At 39.6% G+C, this 22760-nt stretch overlaps 1 protein-coding gene and 1 pseudogene across 15 annotated transcripts in view; both read right to left on the bottom strand.

The window, feature by feature from the left end:
• The window catches only part of smog (G-protein coupled receptor 158 smog), a 32474-nt gene that overhangs the window by 3949 nt on the left and 5765 nt on the right, over positions 1–22760 (bottom strand). For all 15 annotated transcript variants that reach the window (XM_089466108.1, XM_089466107.1, XM_018002650.2 and 12 more), the window contains exons 3-11: positions 9508–10406; positions 3303–3542; positions 3119–3177; positions 2597–2716; positions 2161–2241; positions 1749–2097; positions 1610–1678; positions 1153–1554; positions 316–510 (exon numbers count right to left, since the gene is read on the bottom strand). In XM_089466108.1, coding sequence (XP_089322234.1) covers positions 316–510; positions 1153–1554; positions 1610–1678; positions 1749–2097; positions 2161–2241; positions 2597–2716; positions 3119–3177; positions 3303–3542; positions 9508–10221 — 2229 coding nt within the window. In that variant the 5' untranslated portion in view covers positions 10222–10406. The remainder of the gene's footprint in view (positions 1–315; positions 511–1152; positions 1555–1609; positions 1679–1748; positions 2098–2160; positions 2242–2596; positions 2717–3118; positions 3178–3302; positions 3543–9507; positions 10407–22760) is intronic.
• LOC108610521 (aldehyde dehydrogenase, mitochondrial pseudogene) lies at positions 11413–13262 on the bottom strand (annotated as a pseudogene).

Raw genomic sequence — 22760 nt, 5'->3', positions numbered from 1 at the left:
TTTACGATATACTTGGACCAATACAAGACGAGACGAGACGAGCGACTGCGGACAAATGATCACAAACTGAGTCTACGGCGGGAATATCTCAACTTTTTAGGTTATATATATGTAGTAATACATACATATATATAAATATGTAATATATGGTATATGTATTTAGCTCGAACAAACTTTGGACGCACTTTTTCCAATTAAATTCTTTTTTGTTCTTTTGTTAGCAATAAATAAATCTTAATGTTAAACCAAATGTTAATTGTAAATCATATGAAAAACTTAAGCGACGTAAATAAAATTGTCAACAAATTGTGTTACCTGCTTGTGCTGATACCACAATTTTGGCACAAATATCAAACCCAAGGCGAAGCTATTCGTCAGCTGCGAGCGCACAAACAGCGCCAGCAAAATGGCGCTGGGACTCATTTCCGGCAAATAGACAAAGCGCAGAAAATAGAAACTGGACGACACAAGGAACTCCAGCGTTAATGTTGTCACCAGAAATTGACGCTCCTGCAAAATGGGTAAGAGTGGTAAAAATAACTATTTTAAATCTAAGAACATTATCAAGACAATTTTATGTTTGTGGGAAGACAAAAACAGAGAAAGATTGTTAAGAAATTAAAGCTTATTTTAGATAAAATTCAGTTGGGAAAAAAATTATTGTTTTATTTATTCTAAAGCTATTATTTAAATATATAGAATAATCGATGTATATATCGATTGTCATTAGATTTCGTATAATCTCTGTTGAAAATTTGAAAATATATTAATTTGAGTTCCTCTCTAAAGCTCATAATTAATGACAAGAAAAGTATCATTAGCATTTGTAACGTTAGAAATAAATAAATATGTGTACATAAAGGTTTAAATTATCGATATTTATGGACTTTTTATCTAATATATTTTCAAAAAATTAAAAAAAAAAAAAAAAAAAAACAAAATTTTTCTCTATAAACTTGTACACTCTATTTTTAAACTTTTTCGCATGTCTTCGAGATATGTCAATGATCTCTCATTTCAAATAGGTTCAGGGTATAAAAACAAGATGTGAAATTGTTTTTTTTTTTTTTTTTTTTTTTTTGTTTAGGTTATTTTAACTGAATAGACATAAGCTTAATTTAAAAGGACATCAGATTAATGTCGTTTGCTCACCCGAAACTGTGTATTGGCATTGCGACTGGCAATGGCCAAATGTAGGCCAAAGCAGAGGATGAGCATCTCGCTGGTCTGCGTCACCAGTTCCCATTTGAGGGGATGGCAAGTGTTGGTGCTGACCTCTCGCAGACTCTCCAACTGGGCGCTCTCCAGCAGATCGAGCGACGAGGCCGTGAACGCGGACATATAACAAATAACGGCAAAGACCATGGTGCCCAGATATTTGAGCAAATCCACATCGCGGAGCACCCAGCGATGCGCTTTGCGAGTGCGAAAGTCCACCAGATGGCGATATAGTTTCAAGATAATCGCACCATAGCACGTGATAAAGCCAATCTCGCGCAGCCAGGGCTCCAGCAAGCAGCGCTCCGTGGAGGCGGGAAAGAAATGGACGGCAACCTAAGACGAGATTTCATTACCATACAGACAAGTTCTGGTTGACAAACTAACGAACCGATGCATAAAGTAATACAATGCCCAGCAGGATGGTCTCCAGCACAGTCCACATGCCCGATGCAATGGCCTGAAATAAAAGAGCGTTGAGAGTGAGAGTGTTGGGTTGTCGCTAAGGGATGTCTGCTTGCCGCATTCACCTTGCACTTGCGTTGCCTAAACACAATCACGCTGAGCACCACGCAGCAGAGAATGCAGGCGCCCAACACAATGGCGACCAGCAGGCGCAGACAGGCATCCAAGTTGAGTGTGTCCTCCTCCTGAAAGTTGAGGCAAACGCCATGCTGATCACAGTGACTACAGCCACCCGGACAGGGTATGCACGAGAAGTTGTCAAAGCCCTCGGACAGCTCCACCAGATCACCGCGAAAGCCCTGCAACGTTGAATTGGGCAGGTAATAGGATTCGCGGCACAAACACGTGTAGACATCACGGCTGGCCGCCGGCTTATTCTCCACCAGCAGGCAGAATGTGGTATTGCGATCGCAGCTGCAGAATATAAAGCAGTTATAAAATCAGATATCGATAGGACTTGGTTGTGGCTTGTATTACCCATGACGCCTGCCAAACACTTCCTCCAGACCATCGTTGCAAACGTCCTCATCAGCGGCTACGAATGCAGCAGCAACAATTCTGCAAAAGTGTGAATGTAAACAGTGTTAGCTTTACTTTTAACATTTTTTGTTAACATTTATGCTAACAGCTACTGGAACGCGCAAAGAACGAGCGGTTGATTAATTTACATATATGCTGTAATGAATTGAAAGCTTCATTTAAATAAGTTTGTTTTGATTCATCTAATAACGGGTTTCTAGATATTATACGAATTATCCGTCAACTCTTTTAATGTCAAATAACTAAGTTAAATTTTTTAAATTAAAGTAAAGTATCGATCAAAAAGTAGAAATTAAGTAAGCCTTGCTAACTCTTGAACATCGTCAATCAGTCAAACATGTATGTATATATCTAATTATTATTGGCAACTCACTTGATTCGGTGGTCGGTGAATGATATGCGAAATGGCCACAGCCAGCGCCCCGTCAACAGGTTGCAGTCACGAAAGGGCGCTCCCCACTCCTGGGTGCCATCGCTGCTATTCCAGGCGGCTCTATAAGTATTTTCGATAGGATCAAAGCAATTAGTGAACTGTCAACTGCACGCAAGCATGGGTTATAGTAAGTTAATAGTATTATATTATATGTGCTTTGTTTTGATCCATTAGGGACATACAAAATTAAAACCATTTAATAAAACGAAATGGGAATTTGTCAAGAAATAAAAATTTCTGAAATACGCAAACATAAATTGAAAATCAAAAATATATTAAGCAGTAGTAACAATTAAATAAATATTTAAGTAATGCATATTTCTAAAAATATAACATTTAAATATTATACAAATTTATTCTTGAATTTTAAGGAATAGTAACTTTATGCCATTTAGAACTGTTTCAACTACTTTAAATTTGTTTTTAATTTTTATAGAAATTTTGGTTAATGCTTCAACTCACCCCAATTCCCGCCAATAGGAACCCAAGTACGCCTTATTATGCACCTCATTCGGTGGTATCTGAAAGTGAAATAGGAGACGAATATAATGTAAGAATGAGTGAATGAAGCAAAGAGCATAAATCAGTTAAGCGCTATGTAAGCTAACTGCCATTTGCTTTTATTGTCGCTGGCTCAGAGACTGACCGTCACATTGTCCCTGAATTTGACAACGACTGTGTGTATGCTGGGCGCCGCGATGGCAAATGCCAGCAGATTGTCATCCTCGTTGAGGGCGTGGCTGGCAATGGCGTTCGCCCGATGGCTAACCTCCGCTCGCGTCTGCTCATCTATGGCAATGGGCATGTTGGCATTTGGAAATTTATTCGATAGGAATTCCGTGAATTTGCGTGCTGCGTCCTCGGCTATTTCGGTGAAGGTGTAAAACTGAAAATTCAATAGAAAGCAAAAAGTTATTATAAATATATATGTATATATATTTATATAAATCAATATCACATTAATTATTTATGCTATCGACGTTCGATTCCTTGGTCAACTTTTATAATTTCTCAATAAATTGTCCATAGCCTTTTAGTTCTATTTCAAGTAGCACTACTTATGCAACGTTTACGAATACAGCACACAGAAGAATACAAAAATGGACAACACCCAGAAGACAAACTTATTTTAAGAGCGTAACTTTGTATATATTCATATACACTTATGTGTATACCGCAAAGTAAACCCAAATGGAAAGCATTGAAAATTTGCAAACAGCAAAGCAAAGCAAAGCGTAAGAGGAGATGTAATCCGAGCTAGTAATATGATAAGCTGTGCTGCACACATGACTCTCGAGGGATGTAATACTTTGCTTGCCCTAGACTAAAGCACACCTTAGCCCGAATATCAAATGCAGGGAGTCGGAAAATGCGTGCTAACCTTAAGTGGGCGATATAATTGGTGTGAACGCGAAGAAAATTAAGCATACGTAAATAAGATGACCCAAGCAGAAAGCGACTTTTTCTACTCGTGTGTGTGTGTGTGCGTATGTGTGTGTGTTGGCTATTAATTATTCACATGACGCATACTTTTGCCCGGTTCAACACCTTCGGGCTGGTTAGCTGCGTACTGGCATGCAAAAAGTTGTTGGCAAATAATACGATTTAATGCCCAGGCAAGGCAGCGCAACAAAATGCTACTAATGCCATATATATATATATAGACAGAGAGAGAATGAAAGAGAGCAGTGCTCTGTTCTAGTGGGCACAGATGCGTCGCTGGAAAGGACAATTCTGATGACATCATTATGCCTTTCGGTAACAAAAGGTAACCGCAGCACGTGGAGAAAAACGGGGATTAAGCTGAGTGGAGGGCAGGCTGTTGCTGTGTGCGTGTGTGTGTGCGTGTGAGTGTATGTGTGTGGGTGAGTCACCTTTGGCTTTTCAAACAAATATTTCCCATTAGCAATGCTCGACGCGCTGGGGCGACCACATTGCGTATACGTTATGTGTGCCAGATGAAAAGCCAAATGAATTATTAACAAGAAACAAACATATTTGTACACAAATAACTAACACACACACACTCATACACTCATATGGAGAGGGTCGATCCATTCAGGCGTGTTGCGGTCTCCGCCAAAGAAAGAAAGAAACAAACCAAAACAACAACAACAACAAATGCAAAACACTTGTAAATAGCAAAAACCACAAAACAGAAGCGAGTGTGCAATAAAACATGCATATATTTGCAGCACACACACACAAAAACACATATAACTGCTTATACACATGTAAATAAAGCCAGCAACTATGCCAAGTGTTGTGCCACACACACACACACACACTCATACACACTCGCACAAGCCACAAGCAGTTGAAATGAAATCCGTAAAGCGCGTTTTACTGGCTTTTTAATGTCTCCTGCCTCGACATCTCGTCGCGCACTCGGATATGCCGGCATTTGCCATATATGTATATGTATGTATGTAATAACACATACACATGTTTTGGTACACTCAAAGAAATAAATAAATAAAGAACGCAAAATGAGAGAGGTAGCATGTGTTACGGTTTGGCCTAAACTACTGATAGCTTTGTTTGTTTGAATTATTTAAATTCTGTTGAGCTTATTTTTTTTTTTTTAATTTGTAATCTTAATTTTCACAATTTTAATTGAATTAAACCGAGCTTTGCAACTATTTTTCTCAGTGCATGCTTATACAAAATTCTTACTTATGACCATAAAAATATTTACATGCCCATATGGCATTTGGTCGTTGCTGTTGTTGTCATTTGCATGTTTTGCCATCGTGTTATTCGCTTTGTGCTTAATGAATAAAATATGTCAGTTGCTTTGCTTTGCTTTGCTTTGCGTTTATTCTTCGTGTTGTTTTATTTTTTTTTGTTTCTTCTGCTGCATTTATTTTTGTTATTTTTTTTGTGTTGTGTTTTGCTGCTGTTGACACTTACAAATCTCATCTGGGCAGCTTAGAAGTATGCACTACTCGGCGCACATCTTCATTATGCAGAGCAACTGCCTGACTGCCTGTGGGGCGACCTGCTTGAGTGTTTTTTCAAGCCTCCGCCGCATTGCAATTTAGCAAAACGTTCGCTTATTCAAGCGGCGCACGCAAATTGTGGATCACGCTTCAAGTTTTTGAATGTGCTAAAGAAGTGTAATTCAAAAACGAAGCATTTAAGCATGCACCGAGTCAAGCTGCAGGCGACTGGGCCATTTTTAAGCGACATTTCCGGCTGGTGCCTCGGGCTTATGCAACCCTTTTTTGTATGAATATTTAGCTGATGCCAGAGAACAGCGTTACAGTTTATATTAATGTTGGTGCAATGGATTAAATTTGTATTTTATTTCAGTTATTCTACAAATTATAATGTGACAATTTATGTTGAATAATAAAAAAAACAAGAATAATGATAATTTATTGAATGTATTGTATATACAATTTATAATAGCTGTGAGCATTTTTTTATTTTTACTTTTTATCTTTATATTGCTTTAAATCCATGACATTAAAATTTATTATCTTATCAACACAATTGATAAAGTATAAATAGTCCGCATTTCCGGCTTGCGCCTGGCGCATATGCAACATTTATTCTATTGAATGTATATTGCTCTGCTGTCATAAAAGCTGTTAATTTAACATTTTCTGTTAGCAGTGGTAATATGATTGGCATCTTCATGTAATTTACTTGCATTTACTGTTAAAGCTTTTTATTAGCAATATTTATCTATTTTATTAATATAGGAAAAAACAGCAGATCTTAAATTTTCAAATAAATAAATATTTTTAGCATATTTTCTATAGCTATTTATATATAAATTATTTTCAATTATTTTCTATTCAAATAAAGCCAAAAATGCGAAAACCAATTGTTCAAATGGACTTGGGCTTGAGTCATAAATCATGAAGGCAATCTATTGAAAACCAATTTTTATATAAGGTATGACTCCGACGCAAGGCATGAGCCAAATCTGTGGGACACAATTAGTTAAATAATTTTGACGTTGCATTGTGCTTTGTTAGTTAGTTTGTTGCTTCACTGTGGTTCTCGCTGTGCTGTGCTCGCTGTCGTTGTTATTGAAACAAAGGCAAACAAATAGGCTGCGGCACGGCATACATATAAATTTGCGAGCTCGTTGTTGGAGCGTAACAAAAGCACACACTGACAAGAGGAGCAGAACCAGCAGCAGCAGCAGCAGCAGCAACCGCGGCAGCAACAGCAGCAACAATAACAATAACAATAAGAACAAGCAACAACAATAACGCTTGACGGGCAGCGGACAGCGCGTTCGCTGTTGACCATAGCCGCAGAGCCAAACAAAAGACAACCAGCCGGGACAGGCTTCCAAATGCGTTTCAATATACACCACCAAAAAGTATTATAAGTATGCTATAAGCTATGTAACTTTGTAGCTTACAAGTTTCAAATTTAAGGGGAAAATTTCACAGCAAACTTTCCTATATAACTGAAAAGCAAAAAAAAAAAAAATCATTATATCTCTCAAAAACTATGTACATATATCAACAAGCTTATAAGCATTTGCTAGGGTATTGTAGCTTCGGTGTGCCCTACAGCTGTTCTTTTTAGTTGTTCTTTTTTTTACTCCCACCCCAAGCTCAGCTGTGCTGCAATGTGTGCCACTTTATTCATTATGCTGTACAACGTTTTTATACACATACACACCCAAGTGGGGGACCTACGTGGCTAAGTATGTCCCACTCAAGTGTATAGATCCAAATCGCACGCTCATACAGATACATGCACACGCACACACATACCAAGAGCAACCTAACGGCAGTTTACAAATTTGCTTGCCATTTTGTTCAGAGCAATTGAAATTGTATCTTTTAATTATGGCTCTCAGCTGCTTGGCAATTGCGTCAAGTCCCAGCATCCAGCCAGTAAGCCACTCACTTTGCCTCATCGATCGCTCATACTCTCAGTGTGCCTGTCTGTCTGTGAGTGTGTGTCTGTGTGCGTGGGTGGACAAGGAAGTGGAATAGCTGCTACGTGGCACATTGTTTACACGTTGTCCCATTGAATATTTATACGAATCGCGCAGCTGGCTAAAAATAGCTGCAAAAGCAACTTAAGGCTGCATTTCAAATTGGAAAAGCACGATTAACATTGTCTATCGATGTAACTAAATAATTGAGCTGTTCAACTCGATAACACTTTAAGTAGATTTTCCAATTTATCGATAATGAGATTTTGCATTTGTTAAGCACATTTGCATAACTAGCATATCTAACAACACTCACGCACCCATCCCTGACTGAGTGATTCGTGGATGAGCTTGTGGTTAAGAGTGTCGCTATCTTGAAATTGCAAGTTCTCGTTGGAACTGTCATGCAAATTCAATTAAAATATCGTTGATAGACCGCACACCAGTTACTGGCAACCAGATACAGGCTAAGATACGGCCCAGAGCCCTTGGCTGTGACTTCTTTAGTATCTTTTAATTAACTTGCGAGAGCAAAACGCGTGACATGCCGTCAAGCAGACGACGAGCTGATTTCCTACGCCCTGCTACCCGCTGCTTGACGCTTGCCGCCCACTGCCCGCTGCTCGTTGCCTGCCTGCAAATCCCATGTAATACCTGTAACCCTGCCACACCCTCTGCTGCGCTGTTCTCCTTCGGCTTGTGGCTAGATAGAATGTGCGTCAGACATGGCGTATGCGAAATATTTTTTACGACCGTCAACAACACGGCGAGGCGGGACGGGCTTTTGCCTGGGTTTTTCTTTCGAATTTCGTGCGCGCAAAAAGATTTTTGTCAGCATGAAAATGCGAAAGTCTGATTCAACTTATGCTCGAGAAGCCACGTCAGTGGGAGACCAAGGGTGTCAAGTGGGGCAGCTGCCTCAGCAATTTTATTGATTAGACACCGAAAAAAATGAATACGCCCATCCCCCCCTGCTGCTGCTTCTGCGGTTGCCGCCTCTGCTTCTGCTCCTATTTCTCCTTCTGCTTGTGACATTTCCGACCGAGTAGCATTTTATCAACTGCCAAGCTAGCAGTTTTAAATATTCATGCTAATTGCCCGCTTTGGGTCGATTGCAAGCTGCAATTTTTCCCATAGCCAAAACAATTGTCCCCCAAACGACCCAAGCGGATGACAGAAATAGCATACAAAATTGACATAATTAATGGATTATCCAATTAATCCTGATAAATGTCCTGCTCTTCTAGGATATCCCCAAAGGTCATATACTACTAGTGTGAGTTTGTGACCTTAAGAGCATATTGTAAAACAACTCTTTTAAGTCATATACATATAGATTAGGATTCGGCTATCATAACAGCACAACTTACAGCTTAAATGTTAATAACAGTCACATGTCTAAGCTGTTAAAGTAAGAGTTAAGCCTTTTCTTGTAATGAGTTTCAAGCATAGCTTAGGGCTAGCAGCAGGTGATGAGCGCCTAGAACTGCCTTAAGGAGAGACGATGTTCGTTCAAGCAAATAAAAAAAGAAAACCTTTTTAACGAATAAGTTCGTTAAAGAACCGACGTAATTGGTTGCTCTCTAATTTTTGTCTCACAGTGATTTGTGAGGTATGGTTTCAAGGCGTTAACAGACTGCAAATCGGGCTCTATAACAGCACGACTTACAGCAAAAATGTTAATAGCGGACTTTAGCATTAGCTTTTAAAAAATGAGTTAGGCTTGCCTAAATGTTTGTAAATGTATGTATGTAAAATGTAAAACATTCAAGTTGTTAACAGACCTCGAATAGGCTTGAATAACAGCGCAACTTACGCCAAAGCTGTTTAGCAGATCTAACAAACGAAGTGTTAACTGCTGAAATGCCAACACAAATAACTTGTATTTGTCACTAAGGAGTATTAGTCAAGGTATTATCAAATATCATTCAAAACTTACCGGCTCATCGGGCAGCGTCTCGAGGACTTTTGGCTCACATTTCTCTGCTTTTTTGCTGCTACTGCCAGTGGCTGTAGCCGAACTTGTTGTTGTTTGTGCTGCAGCTGGTGTTGTTGTTGTTGTTGCTGCCGTTGTTGGTGGTGTGCCTTGGGCTGTGGTTGTTGTCGTTGTGGCGCTGCGTTTGCGCAAGCGTTCCGCATTAGTCAGCGCGGACACCACACTGCCCACGGGCAGCACCTCATCGAAATCAAAGCCATTTGCCTCGTGCAGCTGGTATTCCGGCAGGCTCTCGCGCACCTGAGCGCGTTTATAGTAGGCGAGCAGAGCATCGCGTCGACTGCTGCCGGGCGATGCTGTCGCATGTGGCAGCAAGGCTAACAGCAGCAGCAGCAGTGGCAGCAGTTGATAAAGTCTGTGGCATGGCAGATAGCAATTGTTGTTAATGTTGTTGTTGTGTTTGTTGCTATTTTGTGCAGTTGCTCGTTGGTTTTGTTGTTGCTTTTTCAGGTGGTCTCGATCTCTGTGTTTCGTGTGGCATTTGTGGCTGAATAGTTGAGTATTCGTTAGAGTATTCATTTGATTTTGGTGGCATATTTTGTTGCTTTTACTGCATTCACGTTTACTATGATTCTTATCAATATTATTAATATTTTGATAGTTGATTTCATGCATTGAACTTTGAGCTTTTGACTTTGTTGCTATGCACAGTTCCATATCACTAGAGTTGTTCGGGGTATTTTGTATAAAAATTTGTGCTGCTGCTGCTCTTCTTCTACTCTTACTTCTCCTTCTTCTGGTTCGTTCTCTCTATCTTCTAGTTGCAGCACTTGTAATCGTTGTGGGCGTGACGTGCTGGGCAGCTTCAATTTGTTATTCCACGTGTGGCACAGCGCGCACATCTGCAAATGAGAAAAGTTTGTTTCTTGTAGTCAAAAATGCAGCAAAGATAATAAAGCAAAAGTGCTCGAAACGAGCATGACCGACTATGATATACCCGGTAGGCAGAGGGAGGGAGAATGTCGAAAGTAGGACTTCATGAAATTTTTATTTATATAAATTAATTATATATTATATATTGGAGAAGAGACAATAAAGCTTAAGCTTGTGAAACCAGAATACAATTTTTTTCGTGAAACCAAAACATAATCATCTTTTAAGCATTATCTAGCTCTTACAGTCTCAAGCACCTAGACTTAACTAATCCACCCCAAATATGAGCCGAGCATTAAAAGAGAAAAATATTCAAATTTAGCTCAAGCGCTGCAAACTTCAAGTAGCAAAAGTTGCCAACTTCTCGCCTACACATACATATATACCCATATACAAATATATATACATACATATATATATATATACATATATATATAGAGGGATGGAAGCAATTTCATAATTAATAAAACTACGAGCCCTGTCGAGTGGCCCAAAGACGGACCAAGTTTTTGTCCTACTCTGCAGCGTTCAATTACATAACACAATTTCAGAAAAGAAAAAAGTGCCCATAGTTTGCGAAAATAGATGGAAAACTTTAAACAGCATTTAAGCATCAACTCTCTTCTATTTTTTTATTTTTTGTTTTTTTGCTAATAATAGCTAAGCGCTATAGTTCATAACTCAATTTTCTTGGAACTTTTTTACAGATATGCAGATATGCAGCTCAGTAAATTTTTAATAAAGGGAAAATTATTATTAATTGCTTCCACTGAATAATATAATTTAATGGAGAGCTGTGAGTCAGCGAAGAGTCAGTATGAAAACTCAAGTGGGGAATGCCCAATTAGCAGATACCCGGAAGCTTGAGCAGAGATGGTATTTGAGTCAGTCTATGATTCTATTTCACTGATTTATGGGGCAGTTATATATGTAACTATAATGCATTTCCTTTTCAAATCAAAAACTTATTCACACTTTTAATTAGGTAATCATATAATTTATTTAATTGCTGTAAATCTTTCATAATAATAAATATGGCAATCTGTTTAACTATTAAAAAGTGACACGTGCTAACTTCTGTGTCTGTGCATCATACTCAGGAGTTCTTCTCTGTCACCTTGACAATAACGCTCTTGATCTCTGTATAATTAGTTAAAGCATATTCGCTGTTCTCGCGCCCCTTTCCGGAATTCTTATAGCCGCCGAAGGGCGTGTGAGCGCCCAGGATGTTGTACGTGTTGATCCAAACGGTGCCAGCGCGCAAAGAGTTGATCAGAAAATTGGCCTTGTCCAGATCTTTGGTGAAAATGGATGCGGCCAGGCCGTAGCTAGAGTCATTGGCCCGTTGGATAACCTCCTCGAGGTCGCTAAAGCGCATGATCTGTTGCACAGGCCCGAAGATCTCCTCTTTGGCAATAGTCATGTCGTCCTTGACATCGGCGAACACTGTGGGCTCCACAAAGTAGCCCGGTTGACTGGCTCGCTTTCCTCCCGTTAACATCTTAGCTCCCTGCTTTTCGCCCGATTTGATTAGCTCCAAGATCTTCTCCATCTGTTTTGTGCTGATCTGTGGGCCTTGTTCTGTCTGCTCATCGAAAGGATCACCCAATTTACGTTTCTTGGCGCGCTCTGCACTGCGATCCACGAACTCGTCGTAGATCTTATCCTGCACATAGGTGCGCGAGGCGGCACAGCAGCACTGGCCCATGTTGAAGAAGAGCCCGAAGTGGGACGTCTCCACAGCGTACTCCATGTCAGCGTCCTCCAGCACAATGTTTGGCGATTTGCCACCCAGCTCGAGCGTCACTCGCTTCAGGTTGCCGGCGCCCGCAGACGTTTGAATCTGTTTGCCCACTGCCGTGGAGCCAGTGAAGGCGACTTTGTCGATGCCCGGGTGTTTGGCCAGATGGGCGCCAATGTCCCCGTAGCCAGGCACAATGTTGACCACGCCTGGCGGAAAGCCTGCCTCCTTTATCAGTTGGGCCACGCACAGAGCCGTGAGCGGGGTCTGCTCGGCGGGTTTCAATATAATGGTGTTGCCTGTCGCCAGAGCGGGCCCCAGCTTCCAGGCGAGCATCAGAATGGGAAAATTCCAGGGTATAATCTGGCCACACACGCCGACCGGCTCGTGCCGTGTATAGCAAAAGAAGTCACCATCTGCGGCAATAGTTTTGCCCTGAATCTTGTCCGCCCAACCGGCAAAGTAGCGCAGGTGCTTAATGGTCAGTGGCAAATCCACTGCGTAGGACATGGCGAAGGGTTTGCCATTATCGATTGTCTCCAGGCTCGCCAGATACAAGCTGTCACGCTCGATGAGATCGGCCAGGCGGTTCATCAGGCGACCTCTGTCCGAGGCATCCATGCGACGCCAGGGCGAGCCCAACAGGAACGCCTCTTGCGCCGCTTTCACAGCCAGATCTATGTCCTCAGTGCCGCCTTTTTCGATGGAGGCAATCGTATCTTCTGTGGTTGGATTTATGGTGTCAAACTTTTCACCCGAAGTGCTTTTCTTCCACTCATTATTTATAAAAATTCCTGTGTGCTTGATCTCCGGACACCTTTCAGGTTTGGGCGCTTTTGAGCAAGCAGCGCGCATGATGAACTTTGCAATCTTCACACGCAACAGCAACTTAGGTGAACGCGACATTTTTGGAATTTTGAAGCACCGAAAAAAATATGATAATAAATTTTGGCTCCAAAGTTTATAAAACGAAAAGTAAACGTGATCGAAACTAGGGCATTTTTCCATAAAAATATCAGTATTTTTTAAAGATATTTTATTTTTTGCTGTAAGTAAACTTAATCTCAAATGAGCTGGTTCAGTTGTATTTCATTCATTTTAGAAGGCACTTATATTCTTAGAAATATATAGAGTAGTAGAGTATGTGCAATAATAATAATTGTAAATGAACCAATTCTTTTTTTTTTTTTTTTCAATTCGTGAATCCTAATTGAACTTAGATGAGTAGATTGAACATATAGAGTAGACACTGAAGTCAAATTACTAAATATAAACGTCAAATGAACTGGTTCATATTAATATTTCTTGTAGCATTTCATGAGCCGAGGCTGAAATCCAACTTAAATCATATTCCGAGTCTAATTAGAATATTTCCCAACTCTCATCTGAATATAGACGTTAAGTTCATAGCTCAAAATATGAAGTTAACAGTGAACCACATAGAAACCTTCTACCATTAAGCCATATATTAAAACCCAGTTGAACCATCCCACTACGTCCTAACAATTAAAATGAACCAGTTTATGTGGTTATTTTTGACAATTTGCAATAAACATAAAATTGAACCAGTACATGTGCCTTCTACATTTCCTAAGCCACATTTTCAATAAACATATTATTCACACTTTATTCAGTAATTAATATTTATATTTCCATCAAAAAGTTCACTCGAAATTATCGCCATTTGAACAGCTCAACAACTTTGGCTGACACATTGCGGCTAGGCGGTTGTAACTGTATATTATCAGACATACATATATACGATATCTGTGCGCGCCTCCCTCCCTCCCACTTATGGATAGAAATACGTATGCACACATACACGTGCCTAGATAGGGATGTAATTACCTATGGAGGTCTGTCACCACGCGCTCACTTTTTACATGCAATTAACTTTAACTGCATTCATCGTTAAAATTATGCTGATTGCCGTTTCATGTGCAGTCGCCATTTGAGTGCATTTAAAAATGTCAGAAGTATCACCCAATAGACACACATACACACACCCACACTCATACATACATCTACTATGTATACACTAAAAACACACAAAAACACACACACTGACACACAGTTCCAATTACGTCAATTGCAATTTTATATCAACGCAAATTGCAATTTAATTGAAAGTGCTCCGCTGGCCATAAAAGCAGCTATAAACATAGTTAAGCTCCGAATAGTATTCTGCATACAAACTATCTAATGCTCTCTCTCTCTCTCTCTACATATTTACTGCGATTTTTGAGCTTGGAGATCAAAATAGATTTAAGGTGGAATATAGTTTTCTTATATAAATTAAAAATAAATTGTTATATATATAATGTTGCTATTTATGTATAAATATAACATATTTTAATAATATTTATTATACTATTCCTGGCTCGGTTTCTCTCGACCTGTTTAACAATCAATTTCGAGCACTCCCAGCAGTCTATATAAAATAGTCTTTGGTTAATTAACCAGATTGTTCATATTGTCATTTATGGTTGTCGCTATGCACTGGGGACTGCCACGCCCTCAAACAAGTGGCACATGCTCAGATGATGAAAGAATACAAAAAGCGAAAAAAGCAAAATAAAACAAAGCGTAAAAACTGTAAAAGACAAAAGCAAACGAATGCAAATATAATGCGCGCAGAATATATGGATTCCCCAGTGGACGCAGTAGCTGGTTGCGGATAAACCGAAACCTCAGCCCTGAGCGCCGCCTCTAGGGGGGCGGTGTGGCATATGCTGTAAAGCGCTTTTCAAGTGCCGCTGTGGCTGCGGCAGCAAACTATAATTTTTGCATTTTCCACAGTGCAACAAGAAATTAAATACCAAAAAATTTAAATTTAAATCGAATTCGGTTTTTGGTTTTCTCCATATTGTTTAAAAATCGAACAAAATGTGATTTATGAATCATTTTCATTTGGACTTATATTTAAAAGACTTGCAAATTGCCGTGTGGCGCAAATGGGACATTCAACAAATTGACGCTAATTGAAATTAATTATACCCTATGCCCATTGGGCAAATGGCAAATAAAGGGTATTATTGCTTTTGATGCTGTTTATGTAACAAGCAAAAGTTCATAACGGCAATCAAGTGAACTCTGCTTAATCTTTCATTTCAATATAGTATGCATCCAAAATTAATCGATATATATCGATTTGCAATAGGTTTTTAGTCAAAGTTTGGATTTTTTTATATTAATATATTTTTGTTATATTACAATAGCTGCCAATCGATATTTATCGGCATCTGATACTTTCCATATGAAGATATCCACTCATACCTAACCACATATTTATGTTTGTTTTTATATTTGAAGAGCTGGAATCGAAAAGTTTTCGCTTCAGTAAAGTTGAATAGTTGGGTATATGTAAGTCGAACACTTGCGATAGGCGCCGTTTTTATTGTGTGTTTTCGACACAATTCAGAGTATATTGGGCCCACTCCCTTTGGCACATGCGCCATAAACAAGTCGCCGATTACGTGATTTGGCCAGATGCCAAATCTAGATATGGAGCCTCCAAAAAAAAAAAAATCAAAATAGTGCAGCAGCTTAGCCAGCTGTTGCTGTTGTTGTTGCTGCTAATGTTTCTGCTGTTGCTGCTGCTGTTTCTGTTGTTGTTGCTGTTGCTGTTTGCTAGCTAGTTGCTGCCTGTTTTCTGCCTGGCTGCGTCGCACCTGGCCTCACCTTGACACTCGCTCAACTGCAGCTAATGCGAGCTGTGAATCTGCTGCACAGAACGCTACAGCTCTCACTCTCACTCTCTGCCTCGCTCACCTTCTCTTTATTTATATATATATGTATATGCGTGTGTGTATTGGTTTTACAGTTTCGCACACACAGTTTCCAATTAACAGCGCCGTGCGAAATTGTTGTAGCATACTTTTCTGCGCTGCTTGCTACACACACACACACACACACACGCACAAAGTGAAACCACATTATTGTTGCTTATGCCATTCAGTGCAAATGTATGTTTGTGTGCATGTTTGTGCCTGTCTCTTGCACAGAGTTGAACCCCAACAACTTTACGTTCTCCCCTGGTAATTGGAATTTTTGTGGCTAGACCAACGAGTAAATCACAAATCGTTTTCAGCTCGCTAGAAATTTGCAATTTGCATCAGTCTGTTGCATACAACATTTGCCAATTCACCTGCAACCGTTGCTGTTGCTCAAGAATTTACGTCCTTTGCAAATTAGGCTCCATGTTATAATTAACCGCAAACTCGATTGAAACTACGCAGCAATGACTGAGCAATGCAATCAAGCATTATGAAATGCTTAGAGTAAAGCCGAGGACAGCACAAGGATATATAACAAGGATCTAGAAACTGTCAAGAGCTTACAACTTGAAGGAGAAAATAAGTGGCAAAGCTGTCTCGGAAAAGGCAGTGACCTAAATAGTCCACTAGTCCAGATAAGAGAATTGAAGATTCTCTGTTAGAGCTTCACAAATAGATGAGTGCATACAACTCTTCTGCGTGGTATTCCTTTGCAGTTAGGGCATCTCATTCGTCGTCTGGTCAACAGCTGTTGCATTTTGTAATTAGTTTTGTTCAGTCTATTATGGAATTGTTTTTGTGGCCTGGCAAACATTTTGATGGATGGTTCTGATTGGAGTGCCTGTCCGGCAATGGCAATCATAATAACAATAATCATTATAATGAATAATATGTAATGTGCTTAAAATAGTCAAGCGTGAAAAGAGCTTGCATCGAGGCTAGGCAGAGATGCCAGGAGTGAGAGAGTGAGAACGAGAGAGAGAGAGAGAGAGAGAGAGAGAGAGAGAGAGGAGCAGGGAGCGAGGTAGAAACAAGGCAGAGTTGCCATGAGCCCTGGCGCCTTTCATTAGACAAATGTTATTTAGCCTGGCTGCGCGCACACACACACACACACATACATGGACCATGCTGAAGCGTGTGACAATCAAACAATGCAACAAAACATATAGAAAGACACTCACACACACTTACACACTGAGTGCGAGTGAGAGAAAAAATGGTTAACAATTAGACAATGGCAAACAAGCAACAAGCAAAGCGATTGCAACGTTAAGGACAAATTGTGCGCTGACTGCTCCCGGCTGCTGCTCTTCGCCTTTGTCCTGCGGCGCGTCCTTTGTGCTTAAATAAGCTCAAGCAGCTGCGCTTCAGCAAGCAGCCGACCAGAACCCAATCCTTTGCCAGCTAAGCGCTCCGACCCCAGACCTCGGTGACGGGCAAAACCTACCAGGGCTCCCTGACGACGACCCACAAAATCCAACAAGTCGGACAACACATTGCCTGGCATCCTGCTCCTGCCAACGTCTGTGCCCCCCACTCGCCCACTCGCGCATCTGACGCCACCCCAGCCCTCACAGCGCTCGAGCTCTCTGCATTGTCTGACATTTGAGCTAAAAGCATCGAGTGCCAGCCCCAAAACACTTTTCCAATTACGGTTTCTATAATGAAAAACTGTAACGCTTGTACCGTTATTGCGCCAAAAAGGCTTTTTCGGCTCGGCCCGCGCACCGTACACCGCCCATCCCATTTTCGGCTCTGCTATGCTTAAAAACCTTTTCTCAAGGACGAAACGCTGTCAACGCCGCTGCTGCCTCGGCTTCCGCTGCTGCTGCTGCTGCTGTTGTCGTTTCTACAACAAGTTTCTCTTCTTGTTTTTTAATCACTTTTCAGGGTCTAGCATACCCTTTCTTGTTGTCGTTGTTGTTGTTGTTGTTGTTGTTGCGTAGCCCACTTGGAAGCGCTTCCTTCGGGTGTTTACATGCGCAATTTGCTCAAGTGTTTGCTGTTTATATCATTAGAGCATTGCACGAGCTGCATTGTCTATAATGTTTGTCAACAATAAGGGTCTAATAGACTATAGATTAACAACTCAAATACACTTAAGAGCCCCTGGAAAAGTTAATCTATTCAACAATATACAAATTGAAGAGATTTTGCAGAGGTCACAATTAAAAGTTCCTTTCGGTCGAAGTGTTTAATTAAGGAGATGCAATTAGTTTTCATGGCATTCGATGTTGATTTTGGGGTAAGGGATTTTACTAGATTTAATTAGACGGATAGAACTCTGCCTATCTCTCCCTCTCTATATCTCTATCTTTTTTTTCCCTCTCTCTCTCTTTGTCTATAATATCTATATTAATAGTCTCATCTTTCTTGATTTCTCTCTCGGACTATATCTTCTATAACTATAAATCTGGCTCTATCACTCTCGCTCAATTTATCTCTTTTGGATCTATATCAATATCTCACTCTCTCTCCATTTATCGATTTTTCTCTTTCTTTTTAAAACTCGATTTTACTATATATATGTATATGGTGTCTTGCTTCTTCTTCAAACTGAATTTTAAAATATTCCTTTAACTATCGATCAATTACAAATTGTGCCTGACTTAAATAAAATCATAATTCAACCCAATTAAGGTTTTTAATAATATACCCTACCCATAAGAATGCTCATCGCACACATCACAAATACATATCAATCTACACACAATGTATATATTATATAAATGTATATGTACATACATATAGATACTTATATTTATATGTGGGTGTATATGTGTGTGTGTGTGTGTGTGTGTGTGGGGTAAACAGGAGCAGCTCTTTGGCTGTAATCTACTTGGCCTACTTGGGCTAAGTGCGCTTTTAGATAAAAGTCGCTGGCTAGGCGGCACCGGCACGCATTAGAGGCAGCCGCTCGCATGATGTACAGGAGGCGGGGGCGGGTGTGGATGGCCAGGGATAAACATCCTTGAAAAAGCAGCAGAGCTTGTGTGGGCGCGCCCAATGTTGTGCTACGGCATAATTTGTGCGCCTGAACTGAACTGAACTGAAAAATTGTCAAGCACATCTCAATGTTAATGTGGACAACAACAACAACAACAACAGCAGCAGCAGCAGCAACAACAACAAAAACAAACAAAATTGAACTTTTCGAGGTTACAACATTTTATTGGCTTTGTTGACGGCGCTGTCGCATGTATATACATATATGTATATGTATGCATGTATACATATGTGTATATGTGCGCTTAGGCACATAAATATATATCACATAAAATAGTCACAAACATTTTGCGTGTTTATTTCGCTTGAAAGCGCGTAAAAATGTCGCTCCAATTTCATTTGCTGACTGCAAAAAATACAAAAATAAAACGACATCAAAATTTGCGACATTTTTTTTACTTATGAAACAAAGCTGAAATTTCACTTTCGGAGTGATTTACTGCCCTAACTTTAAGACTTGAAAGCGGAATTTGGGTTATTTTTTATGAATTTTTAATAAGTAATCCCTATATAAGAACAAAATGTTTTGTTAAATTTTAAATATTTGTGTACATTTTTTAAAGTTTGGTATTGAAATTACTTATATGAAAAAGTGAAAGTGCAATTGCCAAGATTTAAATATGAATGTAATATTTTTATCTAATTTTATTACTTAATACAAATTAAGATATTTTGTCAAATTTTAGCTGAAAATAATTGTATAGCTTTTTTTCCCCAAAATTAAGATGATTATTTATTGACTTTTTGAATTTGAAATTAGTGATAAAATATTTTTATGATAAATAGTTTTACTTCTTGCTAATTGTAGCTTAAAATATTTGTAGCTTATTATTTATTGCAAATAAGATTTATATTTCTAAATTTTTTAAAAGTTGATTTAAAGTTAACCTTTGTAGCTGGCTACCTCAGGGTAGCCTTAGGTCATTAAAAATATTTTTTAAATATACATACATACATATATGAGCCCAATATATAACAATATTTACATATTCTTTGCTCTCATCTCTCTCAACTTTTCTCCCGCAATTCCGTAGATTCGCAAATATTTTGTATTGTTTAGAAAATTGCAATCAAATTTGAATATGTTACCTGCACACGTAAGTGTATTCAATCTGCTGCTTGTATTGTGCTTATATCATTTTCTAGTTGTATATAAATTTCTTCTCTTAATTTTTTGTTGTATTCATGTTGCCTTCGCTGTCACACAGCATGTGCGCTCGCAGTGTGTCGTCCTGGCCGTAGCTGTATAACATGCATCCCAAGTACATGTACAAAATGCAGCCAGGCGGCAATGCTACACGTTGAAAGAGACGGCTGCACTGCCGGCGGAAAGAGATAGCAAGATGTGGTGTGGGCGGGTGACTACATTTTGGTTATATAATCATTTGATGTCATTTAAAGCGAGCCTCAGTTGCGTACGCTTAAGCACAAAGCAACCGCAGGAGCAGCAGTGAGAGCAGGAGCAGAATTCCATGTCCAGAGTGCTACACAAATTTCTGTCGAGCATTTTAAGAGCAGCTTTAACTATGCATAAATAACTTATTAAGTTGGCTTAGTTAAATGCTGCCCGAAGCCGAGCACAACGAAAATTGCACTTAATTAATGTTAAGCGAGGCTAAAACAACGAGCACTGCAATATGAAGAGGAGAAGAAGAGGAGCACAAAGGACTCGAGGCGAGAAGTGGCTCCAGCAAGTAAGCCTTACAAATCGCACAAAGAACATCGTTTACTTATGTAGGCAAATTAGAGATTGTTATTTTATCAATATCGCTTATCAATGTGTAATTGGACAATTAATTAAGTGTGTGAGAGACAAATATATAATTAGGCATTAAGTTGGGTTTCTTTGGATAATTTAATGTTTGGATGAGGTATTTTAGGAGAGCGTATATATCAGAATTTATATAAAGCTCAACAGATTGTTAAACAAGTAAAAAAGCTCTAGTGGAGACTGCCCGACTACGAGATCCCCTGAACCCTTCGAGAAACTGATATTTCAATAATTATTCGCACATGCACACACACACACAGGCATACGCACGCACGCATAAATACGTATTGGCTGTAGTGCTGGCTTACTATGGGAACGTAATTGTTTAATAACTTTTCTTGTGGGTGGACTATCTTCATGGACAACCTTCATGAAACTTTCAGATTATGAATATAACATAAATTAAAACACTCCTTTTACAAGAGTGTGGGTGGGGGGGTGGTGAATTAGGGTTAGGGGGTAAATTTTGATAAAAACTGAAACTCTATAAAATACATATGAATCTACATTAAAATCTTTTAAGATGTTGCAGATATAAATTTATTACTGGTTTTCGATAATGTTTTTAATCCATACCAAAATAATGGGGCAAACTATCGATATTTGAAGCCTAGCTCGATATGCGCATGATATACACGGACCTAGGAAAAAAGTCTCTAGCTCTTATATCTTCTGAGATCGACGCGTTCAAACAGACGGACAGAGCTAAATTGACTCAGCTCGTCTGCCGCGCCTCCTTCTGCCTGTTACATACTTTTAACAATAATTATACCCTGATTTACCATTTTCAATGGGTTCAGGGTATAAAAATATTCTACTCGAAAAGCTATTCCTTCAAATAATTCTTCAATATCATAAAACTTTCTTCTCTCCGACATCAGATAATATATGCTCATCTAACAAATGTTTCTACATTTTCACACTTTTTACACAATTTCACGCACACATACACACACACTCCCACACATACATTCGTAATCGAGTTGAAAGTTCTTCCGGTTACATCACACTGTCAACCGCAATTTCCCACTCACAAGCAACAGGCCAGGCCAAGCCAAGGCAGGAGGCCACTATTACAGCCAATCTCGTCTAGAGTCTATATAGAATGCCATTAGGCTCTGGCCCAGGCACCACATAAAGAGGCGACAATAAAAGGCGACAACGAAAACGAAGACAAGCTCCAGCTCGGGGATAAAAGGCCAAGCGAAGTACGTTAAGACAACAACTGCGAACAAGGCGAACGCATAAAACCAAACAATTGCTTGAAATCAAATGTGACAACTTTTACCAAAATTAAAATCAGCAAAAGTAAAAAGCCAGCAAAGCAGCCAGCGGCACATAAAAAAAGGAGGGCATGGGCATAACCTTGTATGGGTGACGAGGCAGATATCCTGGAAGCAGATGTAATAGTGTGTAAGACTTTCTCTAGAATTTCTATGGGACAAAGAGCGAATTCGGTTGAGACCTAAGCTTTGTTCACAGATAAATAAAGGTGATGTTTATAAATGAAACATTTTATGTACATAGAAAGAATGAAAAAGTATTGAATATATATTTAGCACATCTTTTATCCCAGGCACTAATTGCTTTAAACTAAGATGATTTATGATTGAATGACAGACTTCATTAAATACTTTAATAGCTATATGATACCGATATTTTAGACCTTCATATAAATACCTCATACCCAACAAAACTTAGCTCTACTGGGTACACATGGAAAGCAGAAAAAAACATAGCAGGCACAACACAGAGGGGGCAGCTAGGGCAGACACAGAGAGAGAGAGAGACAGAGAAAGGGAGCTTCATTGAAAGAGGAAGCCCCGGCACTGTATTACGGGGCGTGTCGTGGGCCGTTGAGTCCTACGGGCAGTGGGCGAATCATTGATGCCAAACGGAAATGTGCACACTTTCAAGAAGTGCACTAAAAATGGCGACGAGCACTTCCGTTGATGGCCCAACTAGAACTGACTCTGGCTCTTGCTCTGGCTCTGACTATAGCACTGTGGTCTGGCTTGTTTCATGACAC

This window comes from Drosophila arizonae, chromosome 3 (genome assembly GCF_054131065.1).
Source record: "Drosophila arizonae isolate 15081-1271.41 chromosome 3, UAZ_ARI_1.0, whole genome shotgun sequence".
NCBI lineage: Eukaryota > Metazoa > Arthropoda > Insecta > Diptera > Drosophilidae > Drosophila > Drosophila arizonae.
Note: the sequence above shows the minus strand (reverse complement) of the source record. Positions and strands in the feature narration are given on the sequence as shown.